This window comes from Diprion similis, chromosome 12, assembly GCF_021155765.1.
Source record: "Diprion similis isolate iyDipSimi1 chromosome 12, iyDipSimi1.1, whole genome shotgun sequence".
NCBI lineage: Eukaryota > Metazoa > Arthropoda > Insecta > Hymenoptera > Diprionidae > Diprion > Diprion similis.
Genome location: NC_060116.1, coordinates 6,631,599 through 6,647,400, shown reverse-complemented (window position 1 = coordinate 6,647,400; position 15,802 = coordinate 6,631,599). Strand labels below are relative to the sequence as shown.

The 15,802-nt window shown below is 36.6% G+C and overlaps 3 protein-coding genes across 6 annotated transcripts in view; 2 read left to right on the top strand and 1 right to left on the bottom strand.

Moving 5' to 3' along the window:
- The first annotated feature begins 1,159 nt into the window (after positions 1 to 1,159).
- LOC124413028 (phosphoglycerate mutase 2) lies at positions 1,160 to 2,660 on the top strand. Its single transcript, XM_046893329.1, has 3 exons — positions 1,160 to 1,339; positions 1,716 to 2,213; positions 2,312 to 2,660. Exons 1-3 carry the CDS (start codon positions 1,240 to 1,242, stop codon positions 2,476 to 2,478), a joined length of 765 nt encoding a protein of 254 aa, XP_046749285.1. The 5' UTR covers positions 1,160 to 1,239; the 3' UTR covers positions 2,479 to 2,660.
- Positions 2,661 to 4,104: 1,444 nt separating this feature from the next.
- On the bottom strand, positions 4,105 to 6,113 carry LOC124413170 (ras-related protein Rab-24-like). The gene is made up of 4 exons (XM_046893564.1): positions 5,727 to 6,113; positions 5,316 to 5,404; positions 4,896 to 5,170; positions 4,105 to 4,673 (listed from the first exon to the last, which is right to left on the bottom strand). The coding sequence occupies exons 1-4, from the start codon at positions 5,850 to 5,852 to the stop codon at positions 4,549 to 4,551; spliced, it is 615 nt and encodes a 204-aa protein (XP_046749520.1). The 5' UTR covers positions 5,853 to 6,113; the 3' UTR covers positions 4,105 to 4,548.
- Positions 6,114 to 8,614: 2,501 nt separating this feature from the next.
- The window catches only part of LOC124413485 (alpha-1,6-mannosyl-glycoprotein 2-beta-N-acetylglucosaminyltransferase), a 49,625-nt gene continuing 42,437 nt past the window's right edge, over positions 8,615 to 15,802 (top strand). For 3 of the 4 annotated variants that reach the window (XM_046894089.1, XM_046894087.1, XM_046894085.1), the window contains exon 1: positions 8,615 to 8,778. The gene's annotated coding sequence lies outside the window, so the exon portion shown is untranslated. The remainder of the gene's footprint in view (positions 8,779 to 15,802) is intronic. The other variant, XM_046894088.1, reaches the window with a different exon arrangement.

Genomic DNA, 15,802 nt, shown 5'->3' with positions numbered 1-15,802 from the left:
AGCGAAATGAAAAACCCACTTGCATCCATGTACTTGCATCAAGCTTTGGAAAAGTCCAACAGAGGCGCTAGGTCATAAGTAACGTTAGGTATGACGTGTGGCATCTTCCATGGCGATGTAATACGAATGAGGTAAAATGCACTTTACATTTGGTACCGATTTTGAAATTGCGTAATAAATTTTTTTTCAAGAATGGATATTTATCGCCTATTAATACTCAATGACTGCAATTTGACAAAGTACGTGTATTTTCTGGCAGCTGGGGTGATAAATCAAATTCTGTGCTTTCTTGTAAAATGTAAACTGATTGTGTGGAAACCGTATCAAAGCGGAGCAGCAACGAAAATCTCTCAAAACTCATACGGAGGACGATGATGAGGCGTTCCGATATTCACCTAGGCTAAGAGGAATCCTCAAGTTACAATCTTTATAACTTAACTTGGCATCGCATTTTGTGGAATTTTAGGCTGTGTGTCAATGGCTGTGTGTCGTCTGACTTATTTGTCATGTTTCAAAATTTGCCGTAAATAACGCCTGTAGTTTTGCGTATCGGCAACCCACAATACACTGATGTGCTTGTGTTGTCAAATTTCAAGATAATTTACACATCGCCCTTATACCATAATCCTCACATTGATAAGAGCATTGCTTGGAAATTACCTACACCAATTCCATAACGGATTAGTACACCGTCACGAACTAAACATTATCTTAACAAAGTTGCCAAAGAATACATTGACTAGACGACAAATTGATAAGAATTATCAAGAATATTTGAGAATGTAAATATGAACAAAGCTAGAGATTTCAAATTTCTTGCGCAAGATTTAAACCCAATTTCAAGGAGTTTTTAACTCAAATGTGAAACTGTTTGCGAAAACTTGTTAAATACAATACGTTAACAATTCTAAGTGAAATTCTTTCAACCCAAGTAATTGCACATCGCCAAATGCCGAATCTCTGATTTGATACGTGCAGTTCACTGAAAAGTGCACGCAGATTTTACCACCTGCAAATTTTGAAAATCGGAACTAGAACGCGTGCGTTGGGATGTCTACACCTACGACTCCGATAAAAAATCGCGATGGTGGGAACGCGCCTGTTATCCCCCCTCGAGATGAAACTTTGTCCCCTTCTCCGGCTGCTCTGGGTAGTGGCCTCAGCACCATCTCTACCATCAGTTCACCGAATAAATTTGTGCGGTATAGACGTGATCTGAACTGTTCTTGCGCCTCCACAATGTCCAAGTACAGAATTGTCATGGTTCGCCACGGCGAGAGCGAATGGAATCAGCTGAATCTTTTCTGCGGATGGTTCGACGCTGGTTTATCAGAGAAGGGTAAGAAACTAATTGCATTTTCACTCCCAGCAGAGAAGCTAATTGTAAGACTCCGGCTTTAACTCTTACAATGGCGGGTGTGTACGGGCATGTCGGTTCCTCAAGGGCAAAAGGTCGTCTCCTGTGATTTGTCAAACCATAAGAGTCTTCTGTGAAAACACCGTAACACGACTGAAAACTTGGTTCCTATTTATTTTTAACAGATTACACCATCTCGATACTGGCTTGTTTTTCCAACCAATTATCGATTTACCTGTACCTTATTTATTGTTAATGTCGCATATACATTTCACGTAGAACCGAGTGCTGATCAATTGAACCACTCGGTAGAACAACATTTATCGTAATATAAGAAGATGATTAAACCCAATTAAAGGAAAGAGTGAAGCGGTTGCTGCTGGAAAAGCTCTCAAGGCGGAGGGTTACACTTTTGACGTAGCTCACACGTCGATGCTTACTCGGGCTCAGACGACGCTTCAAGCTATACTAAAAGAAATTGGCCAGGAGAATTTGCCAACTGAAAAAACGTGGCGTCTCAACGAGCGCCACTACGGAGGACTCACCGGAATGAACAAGGCTGAAACTGCGGCTAAGTACGGCGAGGAGCAGGTTCAGATTTGGAGACGGTCGTTCGATACTCCTCCACCTCCCATGGAACCTGACCACAAATATTACGAGACTATTGTTAAGGACCCGAGGTATGCTGCGGAACCCAAGCCCGAGGAATTCCCTAAATTTGAGTCTTTGAAACTGACAATTGAGAGAACTCTTCCCTATTGGAACAACACCATCATTCCTCAGCTTAAGGAAGGAAAGAAGATCATCATAGCTGCGCACGGGAATAGTCTGCGTGGCATCGTGAAGCACCTTGATGGTAAATATTTCCTTGTTGAATTTGCATTCCATCAGAAAAATAATTAATCTCAGTGGTCGAACAAAATGGTAACATTTATGGGATTTTTTTTCTCTTAGAACTTAGCAATGAACAAATTATGGGTCTCAATCTACCGACGGGAATTCCATTTGTCTATGAACTGGATGAGAATTTCAAACCTGTTGTATCGATGAAATTCCTTGGCGATGAGGAGACTGTTAAGGCAGCAATAGCTGCGGTCGCTGCCCAAGGCAAGGCTAAGTAATGTGTCGAGTACATCTCTCCAGCGTGAGATCCGGGTATTATTATCAATAGAATATTTCCCCCATGTGACTATTTATGAACCAGCATAAACGGTACGTTGTATAAATTATTCAATAACTATCTATTGTACTAGTCTGAACGTATCTATGAATGAATGTTACTAATAAAATGAATTTTAATTAAGAAGCAGATTACGTAGCATCATTTTTCTACAACTGTGCATCGAATATTATGGGTTATTTGAATAGAATATTACCTCAGGCAGAGGTCAAGATGTTTTATTGTATCGAGGTACTAATGAGGTACTTTAAAATATCGTTATGATTTTCAAACTGGAAAAATTAAATTTAAACGTTAATTATCGTATATTACTATTTCACAGCGATGAATATGTGATTATTTGATTTCTGAATATGAAAATGTAAGCAAGGAATAGGAAGAATTTTATGGGAAAGATTTTATTATGAAATTTCTTTATATGCGCAGTGTACTCTTATGTAAAAGTCAACATGAATCATGAGGAGAAAGATTATATATTCTATTTATTTTTAAACAGTAGCCACCGGTATAAATTTAAAATCCTAAACTCATTGCACAGGTGAAGAAGCTAAATTCTAGGGATTGCGATGATCCAAATTTTTTATTTTGTCTTTCGAATCGTAAAATAACAAAATCAGGTTTCAGACGAGGATACATCTGTTATGTACAGGTATTCTTATTATAAAAAGCTACTGGTTAGTTCGGCATTCCATAGGAGACTACACATATGAAATCAATAGTTATTGAGTGTAATTCTGATAAGTAATAACTGACTTGTGATAGAACGGTAGCAATATCTTACGATTAATTTGTAAAATCCGGCCACCATAATTTAAAATAAAGTAGATACAAATATAATAAAATTGATACTGATAATGTAATTCTAATATTGAGTATTTTCACTCGAACTTTGTGTCAATTTGAAAAGCAAGCGCGAAAATTTCCTAAATTTTCAATCAGAGTTTGACCTCACAAAAAAAAAGGTAAACCAAGTTTTATTATAAGATAATGCAATATTTGTTGACATATTTAATCCAAATAGCATTAAACATTTTGTCTCCACAAGAGAATCCAATAATTATTAGTCAATGTGCAAACACAAATCGCAAATTGATATTGCTCAAGATACAGATTCTAGTTGATTAGCATGGATAGAAGAAGGCCTAATATTTTGCAACACTACATTCATTTCTAAATATCGCAGATGAATTTGCTTATCTGGCATCAACATAAATATCAGTGAGAACCACACTTATTCCATTGTCTAGAAAGTGTTGGGAAACTATCAAAGTAGCTATAAAGTTTATATCAAGAGGATAAAAATTACTTCATTAAAACTATTACGAATACAACATGGAGTATTTAGGGCACCTTTATCTTACTCGGCACATATTCACTACAATGGTTAATGCAATTCTTTTCAAAGCAAATGAATTTGCTGGATATTATTTGCACAAGATTCATCGAGCACTCTGCTTTGAATAGTCTTTTCACTTGGAATCATTTTCCAATTTCCGACGATCTTTTCTCATCATTTTCCAATCCGACAAATATTTTTTGTGCCTTCCACAAAAAATATTTGTGGTAATTTTACCGAATCTAGGATACGTCGTTACTAGAATCCTTACAAAGCAGTCACTCTTAGGTACGAAACCTATACATAAAAAAGTAAACAATCGAATGACGTTGAATGATATACATTTCAAATCTATTCGATTACACTGCCTCTGGCACTACGATTTGGTATAGTTGAAAATATCACAAGCAACTTTTATTCAAGTGCATAAATCGATGTAATGTCAATTACCGACTACTTGTACTTATCGAATAACCCTGGGTATACATACTTATTTTACGAAAATAATTCTTCATCTCCTTGTCGTACAATGTACGTATCTATACATAACAAAAAATTACAAATTTAAATTTGGGCAAAAATCAGTGCTTTCAATATTAACTTATAGTAACACATACGTTGTTTACATCATCATATCATCCTAAAACCTTTAATGTCATGTTTGATTTCATCCTGTCAACCTATTGTACAGCAGCGAGAATCTGTCTTTGAATTCGCAGTCAAGGTAATCGCCTCCATAACTGAATGTAGATTGTCTGGATCTGAGATGTAGTCTTTGGATATTTCATCGAATAATTCAGCTGTAAGATTATACAGAAAATTATTATAACATGCTATGTAAGTGATAACAATATGACAGTTTGATGCATCACTTTGAAATCATAGTTTAAAAATTTCGAATGTCATGCTACGAAATTAGTAACAATATTTATATGTTTTAAACTGAAAACTTGACATGTTTCTCTTTCAGTAATCCAAGACTTCATATCTAGCTATTCCCTTTGGTGTGCTTTGTAACTTACATGTTTTCTCTCCAGTTTTATTAGATACTAAATAGAATTTGCATTGAATTCCAGCTGCGTAGCTTTTCACAATGTCCAGATCGGGGGTTGCTGTCGCGCCTTCGTCTAGAATATCCTTTTTTGTACCGCAAAGGTATACTACGCACGTCTCTTCTACACTCCTGAGTTCTCTAACCCAGTATTTTGCCCGTTCCCAAGACTCTAAATTCGTCACATCGTAACAGACAATTGCAGCCTTGGCTCCACGATAATATAATTTTGTCATGGATTGGTACCTGCATTGAATAGAGAAAACTTTACTTCTAGTTTGCGTCATTATTAGCTTCTACTTTTGAATTCCCAATGTGGAAAATTAATCTGTAATTACACTGTTAATTTCATCTGTTTCAAAATGTGAATAGATCAATTTTACTCGCTCACCTTTCACTGCCAGCGGTATCCCATACTCCAAGAGTAAATTTAACGTTATTAACGCAGACTTCTTTTGAAGCAAATGCTGCGCCTATTGTCTGTGGATCACATTAAAAATGAATAAAACAATTATTTTCGTGTCAGCGTATAAGAAAAATGGAAAGTGGGTGGCCTCGCTGTGGGGAAACCATGATATATATGTTTTTCTCTAAATTTAAATTGGCATTTTATTTATTTCTGACAATATTTCTGATTTGACAAAAAGTTTCGTCATTGGTTAGGGTGCAAATAGGAAGGATGATACAGTTTGGCAGGTCCTTAGATGGGCTGGTAATTCTGAGATCACCCAGTTCCGTTATCTCGTGACAAAGGAGAACCCATGGTAGTCGTATGTGTGATGTACAATAGTGGGGTACTCACGCTTTGGTTCGGTAAATTTTCATTGAATCTATCGTCTATAAATCGTTCAAGCAGACTCGTTTTACCGACGTTTGAACTCCCGAGTAAAACGATTTTCAAATCTACCTTCGGCATGTCGGTATACATCAAATCACAAATCCGAACTAGCTAAAGACTGTAATGCAATTTCACTGATATCTGTTAGTGGTCAATTTTTGTTGTCGGTGGCATGACATATCGCACTTTTATCTTTATTTCGCAGCGCGCTCCGCAGTGATCAAATAAACTTCCTGGAGGCTGTAACCATGAGGGGCGACTGATTTACATACTACTGATACTACCGAAACAGTCATAATAATGACAACGTAAATTAACCAGACAATAACAATATTCCAACACTTATCGTAAAGTTACTACCTCTGGCGGTAATCTACCTAACCTACGTAAATGCATTTCCAACCTTAGAGCACATGTGCTCTAAGTTTCCAATTTTCATTCAATCAAGTGAAGAGTCTTCTAGCGTATTGTGGATTCAAGTCTATTCAAAGTCTACTTCACTTGAATTCTTTCTTTTTATATAAGCTGCAAGGGTTCAGTGACAAGATATTTTGATCATTTTGTGTTCCGCTACAAATTTTTTTTTTTATTTGACTTCGAAATTGCCTGGCGAACGCGTCGGGTCCATACCGGGCCCATGGACAACGGGCCTAAGCTTGGAAACATGCCATCTCGACGCCTACAAATAGGCAATCGGAGTTACAAATTGCGATCTCACGAACCAATTTGTATTGCCCGGTTGCCTATCTGTAGGCGCCAAAGTGGCTTATTTCCACGTTAGGTACAGTGGACCCGGTACAATAGGTCCATCAGGGTCTATCATGCATTAACCCTTGGATGACCTCTTTGAAGATAAACAGCCCCGAATGAAATTTGCTCTCAACCGCTTAGTCGTCGATTAAGAAAACGTAATATAGTTAGTCATCAGTTGTGCCGGTACTACAGATCTTTGCCATTCTTTTCTGAAAGTTGAGCATGTCTCTTTGATTCACTCAAATCAAGTTAGCACTGAGTAGAATAAAACTGAGCATTCCTCGGCGCTAATATACGGTAATGAGTACACGTAAATACGACGCGAAACGATTCAGAGATAACGGCAGAGTTCCAAGTTACCGTGCGCAGAAGTGATTGTATTCTGGGTGTGTTTTGATATTAACTCCCAATACTGCAAATAATTCTTTATCTCTTTTGCGCTACTGCGCTCGTGAGTGCCTCTGCTTACATCTTGGGGCGTTTTTAGCGCTGCCAGCCAATTCGGAACGCATCTTTGGTTGTGTTCGATCATATAGAATAACCGCGGTTGACCTAAGTCCGAGGGTTAGCTATCTCCAGTAGTGCCTAGTCAATGCCGTATTTCCAACGCTACGCCCCTTAACATCACCGGTATTCACCGAACCGAGCAATAGATGACAGCACTTTAGCTTCAGCCAGATTTGAAGTCAGTCGAACCGGCGGGCGGGGGTGCAGAATTCAATCAGTGAGAATTCATTACGGTAATATATTGCAGCTAAAATAACTTTATAAATAATGGGGCGTCCCAGCTATCTGTGGCCCGTGTGTTGAAATCCACCATGGCAAGGGGTAAGCAATGTTGAAATTATAGAATACGAATGACGCTTTTTTTTTTCTTCCTCGTTGTTTGTATTCATTGTCAGTCCTCATGTCATGATACCTATACAACCTGTTGATTACCTGGAATTACGAAATGGTTTCTAATAATATTAGTACCTCAATCGCTGTTTTGGCTTGCGGTATATAAGTACACCGATGCTAGCGGTCAGGGTGTGTCTAAAGAGCTGGAAAAAGTCGTTTTGAATATACTCGTCAATCGCACGAGCAACGCGATATTCGATAAAGCCTTCTCAGCTCTGACGCTCATAAAAAGCCGAATTCGTAAAAATTGAGCTCTAAATTCTGATGCTAGAAATACTGTTACAGATACGGTTACATAAACATTCGAACATTCGATTGAGATGCTCGATAGATTCAAATCGAGCTATATGGACCCGTCTGTAACGGAATTACCCTTGGCACATATGACAGAGAAACAGAACGACACCGAAATAATGTTGAAAATACTCGATATAATTTCTGAATTAGTTGAAGGTGACTCTGCGATTTAGTTGAATCAAATCAGTAAACTTTTAGAAATAAGAGAGCGAGATTTTCAATATCAAAAATTAAATGTAATACAAGAAAAAAATGACTCCTTAGTTCGCAGGTTATTCGTGCTAAAACATTAATCTATTTAATATTATAATAATACAACTTGCTAACACAAAACGTGCAAGAATATCAAAAAGAAAAACTGCAGTAAAATACAAGCGATTTGTAAGTTAAACATAACATAAGACGTAAAAATTTCGTCTAATTTATTTTGTTTCCGATGTTTTTTGGAGTCCTTCATACATACATTCGTAAGTATAAACTATTGGGAATCGTTATATAATAGTCGTGAAAATTTCTACTACTACGACTTTTCTACAGAAATTGAAACATTTCCCATTATTTCGTACAAAATAGTAGGTAAATATGCATAGTTTTTCGTGAAGAATTGTTAATTTTTGTTCGAAATCGTAGTATCTTGGAGATTTTTTACTCAAAATATACAAATTTTCATAAAAATCTACAAGTTTTCACGAGACACTATGCATATTTTCAATTTTGTACAAAAATAATTTTTTCAATGGCGCCGACAACCAGGCTCTGACGTCATAAGGACAATTTCCAATACATAGGGACTATTGTAGTTGGGAGGTTGGCTACATTTGGTCAGCGTGCGCGCCGTGCGCCTCCTTTCGGCAACTCGCGGTACTATTTATCTAGTAACCCTGTTCGGAGCGGCGCGTCGTCAGAATGCGGCGAGGGTGGCGTCGAGAGAGTAGAGTTGCTCTCTCCGTGCGTCGGGCGCTGTGTTTCCCAACAATTTCAAAGTGAACAGTTGAGTGACAGTTTGAGAGGAACCGACATGATTGTCACCGACGAACTAGGCTACAAACTTAGGTAGCAGTCATGGGTAAGTCGGCCTTCAAATTCCCGGTATTATTATTTCTATTTACGAGGAAGTACCGAGCGAATGAGGAAACCGCGAAATCCACCCGGCAGCGACGGACACACACAGGATTGAGGCGCCCACCGCCTGCTGCTGCCCAGTTTAGATCGAACGTGAAGCGGTCTCACCGCACATGCATAATGCATCGCGACGCCCTTAAGTCTGTGCATACTGACATAGGTACATAGGGGAGTTTTCCGGGGTGGACATGCGTCCACCCTTACCACCCTGCCTCTGCTTGACGGCGGCGAAGCCGTAGAACTGATGATATTTTCACTCCGCGATCTGGATCTTCTCGGCGCGGGATATTATTGCGGTAGAATCAACTTGGGGTGGGGTTGCAACCCTCGTTTGTTTGCAGATCTTGTTTACTATTGTTCAAGCCTGATCGGCCCTGTGAGATGAAGGAGCATTTTATGTACACCTTGAGGCAGGATCGCGTTAAATGTCATTTAGTTTAGACGATATTTCAAGCCTATGCATTACTGATGTCAAAATACCGCAGTTAGCGTAATTCTAACTGCAATACAGGATACAAATGTTCAAAACTAAAGTCAGTTCCACGCGACAATAATACCAAGAAATGTATTCCCCTGTAATTGAATTACCACTCGATGCAGGGATGCATTTGTCGGTGTTATATTCGCAGGAAATCAAAAAGTTATCCGAGAGTTTAGTTCGCGCTTGCATGTTGAATTGCGCTGACTGCGGTCTTTTGATATCGCTGCTGCGTAAACTGTTATAATAGTAAAAACAAGTGACATTTTACTCGGTCGGTAAGGACTGACTGTACCACCTTTTTAGCTGTATTTTAAATTTCATTCGAAGAAAAGAGGCGAACTTATTTTTTCCTCGCCACAAATCTTTCTGATCAGTGTTTTTTCATGGTAGATATTTATGATAGAGTAATACTACGTGTATATAGGTTGGCGATATGTAAATTCGACCACATCCTAGGGTACGGCACTTTATTCGTCAGTTGTTTTTCACGTCAATGTTGTATCGATGTATGAACATATATTTTACTTACTCACGGGGCCACACCGTATAAATTTCTTTGCCACTATTTATAGTATGTATGACCTTGCTTCAGGGTTCCGTATCATTGAAAAACCACGTGCAAGTCGAATTAACGTCGTTGAATTTTCTAATTCTTTAAAACAATGTAAGGCCGCGGATGAATGAATTTGTGAGTCAAAATTTGATTTAAAAGCGAATGTACATATGAATTAGTTGCAGGTATAATATGTACGTACAAATTCGTGCGAAGTTGAAGAGAATTCTAACTAGTGTTTAGCACGGCTGAAATTTATTCAAAAACTAATTACAGAATCCACCTTCGCTACTCAACTGCTAATAAATTCTGCCATTACATTCGACTTGATGAAGTCATTTCACACGATGTAATACGCTGATAAAATATGCGTACTCGTGGTTACATTTGAAAGCAAAGTCGCTTGTTCCTTCTTCATCTTTTCCAAATCTTACGGTTCTCCCACAGAAAAGATGAAACTGAAAGAACGCGTTTTTCACAGGACTCTGATCTTTTTGCTCCTTTGATAACAGAATCAAACGTATTTCCAAAGCGTATTATGACTAGTAATTCGTCAAAATTTCGAAACGATAGAGTTCGATTCGTCAAACGATTCAATCTTCGCTTTATTTACGATTGTGAGTGTAATATGTATCTCATTTTTAAAAGAAAAATAATGTTTCACGATCAATTGAATGAAACATTTAATCACACATTAAATAAATTTCAGCATTTTTTGCCCCTTTTTCTTTACGGCAGAAAGTTCACCTTCCGTAGCTAAAAATTTATGAAGCTTAGCCTCATTAAAGTGACCTCGTCGTTCTTGTCGGTTATATACAGTCAGTCCCAGTGCAGGTGATGACTGAATTATAAACGGCATCTCGTCTTGATGGAATTGGGTGTCAAAATGTGCAAAATATATATGAACGTACTTATAAAAGTGTAAAGAATGTTCGGTATGGTTGGCTGTAATTATTACCGTCAAACTTCAGACGGTATCCTTTATCAGCTTCGTTATATTTGAATTGTCTGCGGCGCGTGATTGTCCATAAATTTAATAAATCCGAGGGCGAGTGAGGAGGATAAGAGCTTCAATGCTTACTGCCGCAGGCATATTTGGCATGCGAAATGCATTTGTCGGGCGAGTGCAGCGTGACGTCCGTCGTTTGGCAAGTGATAAAAATCGATCGCGCTATTTTCAATTGGCTGCATTGCCGTATATCCGAGAACATATAACGAGAAACGTTCTTCCACGGCAATAAATTATTCACGTTATTCATACTTGAAAACCCTGTAACCTGATACTCCTTGATCGATGTGTCGCGTGACCGAGTTCTTCGATTCTCCGATTGAACACTCCAATTCATTATTCACATCTATTTCGTCAAATATTCACCAGTCAGCCATCATATATGTGTTTTCGTTTTTTCTCTGATCGCCTTATTTCCACTTACCTGATTTGGTTCTGGGCAATTATTCGACCGATCAAAGTTTTTGTTTAGAGGCATTTCTATTCCACTTATTCATGTAAGTTGTACTCGTACCTTCAGAATAAAATACTTATCGAAAATTCTACACTTTTCATGAATGTTCCTGCGGAAGTTCCGTTGAATATTTCTTACATTCATTCGAAATAACGCTCGGGCATAAAAAACACGATTGAAGTAAGAATTTCTCAGACAATTCTCGTGAATATTACTCACGAAGTTTGAAGTCAATTTTCAAAAATTAATTATACGTACGTATACTTGATTTTCATAACATTCACGCGGATTAAATTAGTTTGTTTAAAACTTGCCGATGCAGAAACATTACGAAACGACGGTTTAAAAAGTGTGCCTAATTCGCACGGTTGATCCACTTAAATTTATGTCATTGAAACATGGTGACTGACCTTATCCTCGTACCACAGTAAACATTCGAGAACCGCGTGAATAAATTTCAACAAATAAACCCACTCATAAATGAGCAACATTAGATAAGTCATATTATTTTACATTCTTTTCCCCCTTCTCCATCTTCGTGTTATATTTTCAAGCCAATTTCGTATTAATTCTTAATTCTCATCAGGTACGAGCTATAGATTTTTTCTCCAATCCATGCAGTTATGAATTCTAAAAAATCGCAGAGTCGTCATGAAAATGATCAGAAAAATTATAGCATCCTGGTACTCCACGTTTTTTTGTTTTTGAAATCAATTTTTTATTTTTTTTTTCATTGAAACACGCAGTCTTCCAATTTGTTCCTGTATCGATGAGAAATGTCAATTAATCATGAATATATCGCGTTCCATTCGAGTACAGCTAATATATATATGCTTTGGTCTTATTTTTCGAACTTTCGTTTGACAATTTTTAAGGTTACGTCAATATTTTGACTAGACAGAGCAGTGACTGAGCGTGAAATATGCATGACCAAGGTATAAACATAGCTGGGTTCTAACCATCTATGCCAGTCCGCTCGATATGCTAGACTCGAGTCTGTCTAACAAACAAGACTCTTGACCAAACTCTGCGGGTGGGTCTCGGATTTTCCGTATGCATGTGCGAGTGTATGTGCAAAGCGCGCGCTATATATAGGACGGCCATTTTTTATATTCATTTCTTTTCTACCTTTTTCCAACTTTTTCTTTTAGCCTCAAGTGATACTTTTAATCAGAGACATGATCGAGACATAATCAGAGACGTGATTGAATATTCAATTAGTATTAAGCGTATTTTTATCGTCTGATAAAAATTTAGTCACACGTACTACGTCTTCTTGACCCAGGTCAGAATTCGAAATTATTCACGTTTTTTTAATCTATTAGATTTTTCAAATTATTATTATTATTATTATTATTATTGTTATTTACACGTGTAATAATACGTAGGGTTCGAAATTTTACTCTTTGTATGCGTTCAAATGTTGAGAAAAATTTTCCAATATAAATTGAAGTGATAATTGAGATATTCGTTTGTGTAAAATTGGTACAGTGTTCAATTTATTTAGATAATTTCCACGTTTTTGGTCGATTAAAATTTTTTACCTCGCGTTTTTTTCCGATTCTCATATACGTCGGGTTGTTAAAAAATTAAAACCGTCGGTCACGAACACATTAAAATTTTTTTTTTTTTTATTTTACTTTTTAGTATAGCTCATGCAGCGGATTTGTCAGCAAATAAACTCGACTTTCCTGTATTATTATCAATATATATTTCTCTCTGGCTCTCTACCTCCGGTTCTGATGTTTCGAATTTAAATTCCCGCTTTATTGCCTAGAGCAATATCCGTAGAAGGCGGCAGCAGTTGATATACATAGATATATAGGGCGTTCCATGCTGCAAACTCGACGTCTCGGATCAAATCCGCGTTTTTATATATCAAATTATTCTCCCAACTTTAAGACGTTGGTATAGTTGGGAAAACGATGTCAGTAAATTAGAATTTACACGTTTATATATCCGAGATCGTAGAGCTGGCATGGAATGCCCTATACATGTAAGTACGTATCGTATTTTATCCTCGATCGATCTCTCTCTTCGAAAATTTTATCCCCGTACAACTCTTTTTCATGCTTTATTCCGTTCACCTCTGTTCCAATCTTTTTATTCCATCGTATCCGATAGAATCAATATTTGTCGTCACCCCGCTCTTCCGTGTATATTTAATTTGAGGGGGGAGAGGGTAGGATTGGTTGCACTTGCACAGAATAGAAGCATAAAGAAATTCTTTCATTTATCTGATTTAATACAATGCGGCAGATGAAATTGCTTCCAACTGTAATAACAATATACATGTAATAAATACTTTTGAACCGTTCACTTTCCACTCTTGACAATCTTTCGTATCGAAATTTTGAATCTTATAACGACGATAGAGTTATTCTTCTGAATAATAATAATTGTTTAATTTTTTTTTCAACTTATTCTCAATGTCGATGTCATAAATCAATCATGAGAGGATTGTTATAATTAGCACGAGTTTGTCGGTTCACATGTAAGACCTTTTCTTTATGTTTCATTCGTTTTCTTCATTTTTAGACAAAAAATTTTGTATTCGGTGTAATATTCAAAAGTTGCAGTGTGTGCAGATATGTTTAGTATATTAGGAGGACGCCTCAGAACCGTGCATTGCAGTGTTTATTATTAGGTGGGTCTTCGGTGCATGCGAACGAGGAAAACTCTCGAGTATGTATTAATATTTATGTCAGGCATAGAATTTGACGTCTATTATTGATAGAAATTAATCAGTGTCAAATGATTTGACACTGCCAATAAAGGTTGTTTATTTTTATTCTTATTTCTTCGAATATGCAGGACCGTGCCACGAAATCGTCTTTGTTACCTTACATTTATTTACATGTTTCAATTATCTCGTCATTAAAAGCGAAAAATGAAAAAAAACAGACTAAAAACAACTTGTCACTGTAATTTCGTTGTTTTCCCCGATAAAAAAAATTGAAGTTTAAATTTTAATACGTCATACAAATACGACGAGATACTTTCGCGACAATTTTCTATCGCTCAAACGAACAGATTTTTTTTCTATCTTACTTCTCTACGACTCGAACGACCTCCCAGTTTATTATAATATAGGTACATACATATATGTATCGGTATGTGATCATGAATTTTTTTAACTCATTGCGTATAAATTATTCATCGTGTATATAGTGTGTGTATATAGTATATATATATATACCGTTATTTAGCAACTTTGGCTCGGGTTATCTATACACCTTTTCGTATTAACATGTATCTTTTTACCTCTTTTCTCGTGTGTGTAAATATATACACGTAAAAAGATTCACTCGACCATGAAATAAAAGAATATGAAAAACAAATTTTTAATAACAAAATAAGGGAATGGAAAGAAATTTAGCTTGAAATTTTACCTTAATTTTCCTGCAATTTATAACTACACATTTTTTTTTTTTGTTTTTTTTTTTTTATATTAAAAACTTATTTTCGTAATACTTTAACGGTGTAATATTAACTTTCTTTCAACGCCAACTAGCTTGTGTACTTATTACAGCTGTCTGGTTTATTTCTCTGTTCAAAGGCTGAAAGATTTATTTAACTACTTGCGTCGAACGAGTGTCTCGAAAGTTGAGCGAAGACGCTCAAAGAACAAAGTAAACGCTGCTGCTTATCTCGAGTTAAATGCTACATTTTGCGTAGAACTTTGCCTACGAAGTAACTCTTTATATGTGTATATATATACACACGCACACGCATACGCTACATACGGATTAACGTTGACAGATGATCTTAAAGTTTTTGATCTTCTTTGGTAAGGAAAGTAATAGAGTAAATATTATTGTACACTAAATTATGCATCGGTTCTTTCTATAGATCGAGACAATGAAATTCAGTGAATTATAAATAACGAATGCAAAAAATTGATTTCAGTTACTCGGAATTTGTATGGAGGAAAGAAATTTTTGTCACAAAAAATTTATCCTCCGTCCATCAGGTAAATAAGTCGATGATTATAGATTCAGAGATCATGTAACTATGATTCATGCATGTAGAAACTGTGTGAAAATCTTTAAGGTTCATTCTTTTTCACTATCTATAATAATAACGTAAAAACTTTCATCTATGGCATCTGACGAACGATGTTGAAACTTGACAAATATGTACACAATCGTTAACTGACGACACATACGCGAAGTTTATATGTGAAAATTTAGAATGAAAGAAGCATCGCAAGTATTCAAATATATTTTTCTGAATCATCATAGCTTTGACCAAAAAGATCGCAATTATAGGTCTTTGCAAAGGGAACTTCACAATCGAGACTGAACAATTCTGCACTTTTCTGATACAGAGATTGATTGAAATTTTATTTTATGTATGATACTATACGTGCAATTTTTCAAGCTTCATGGAATATTGTTTCAACCGTGTGCGCATTCCGAAACGGAATTATGGTTGCGTAAAGAGATATTGCAATTTTTATATGCAATGC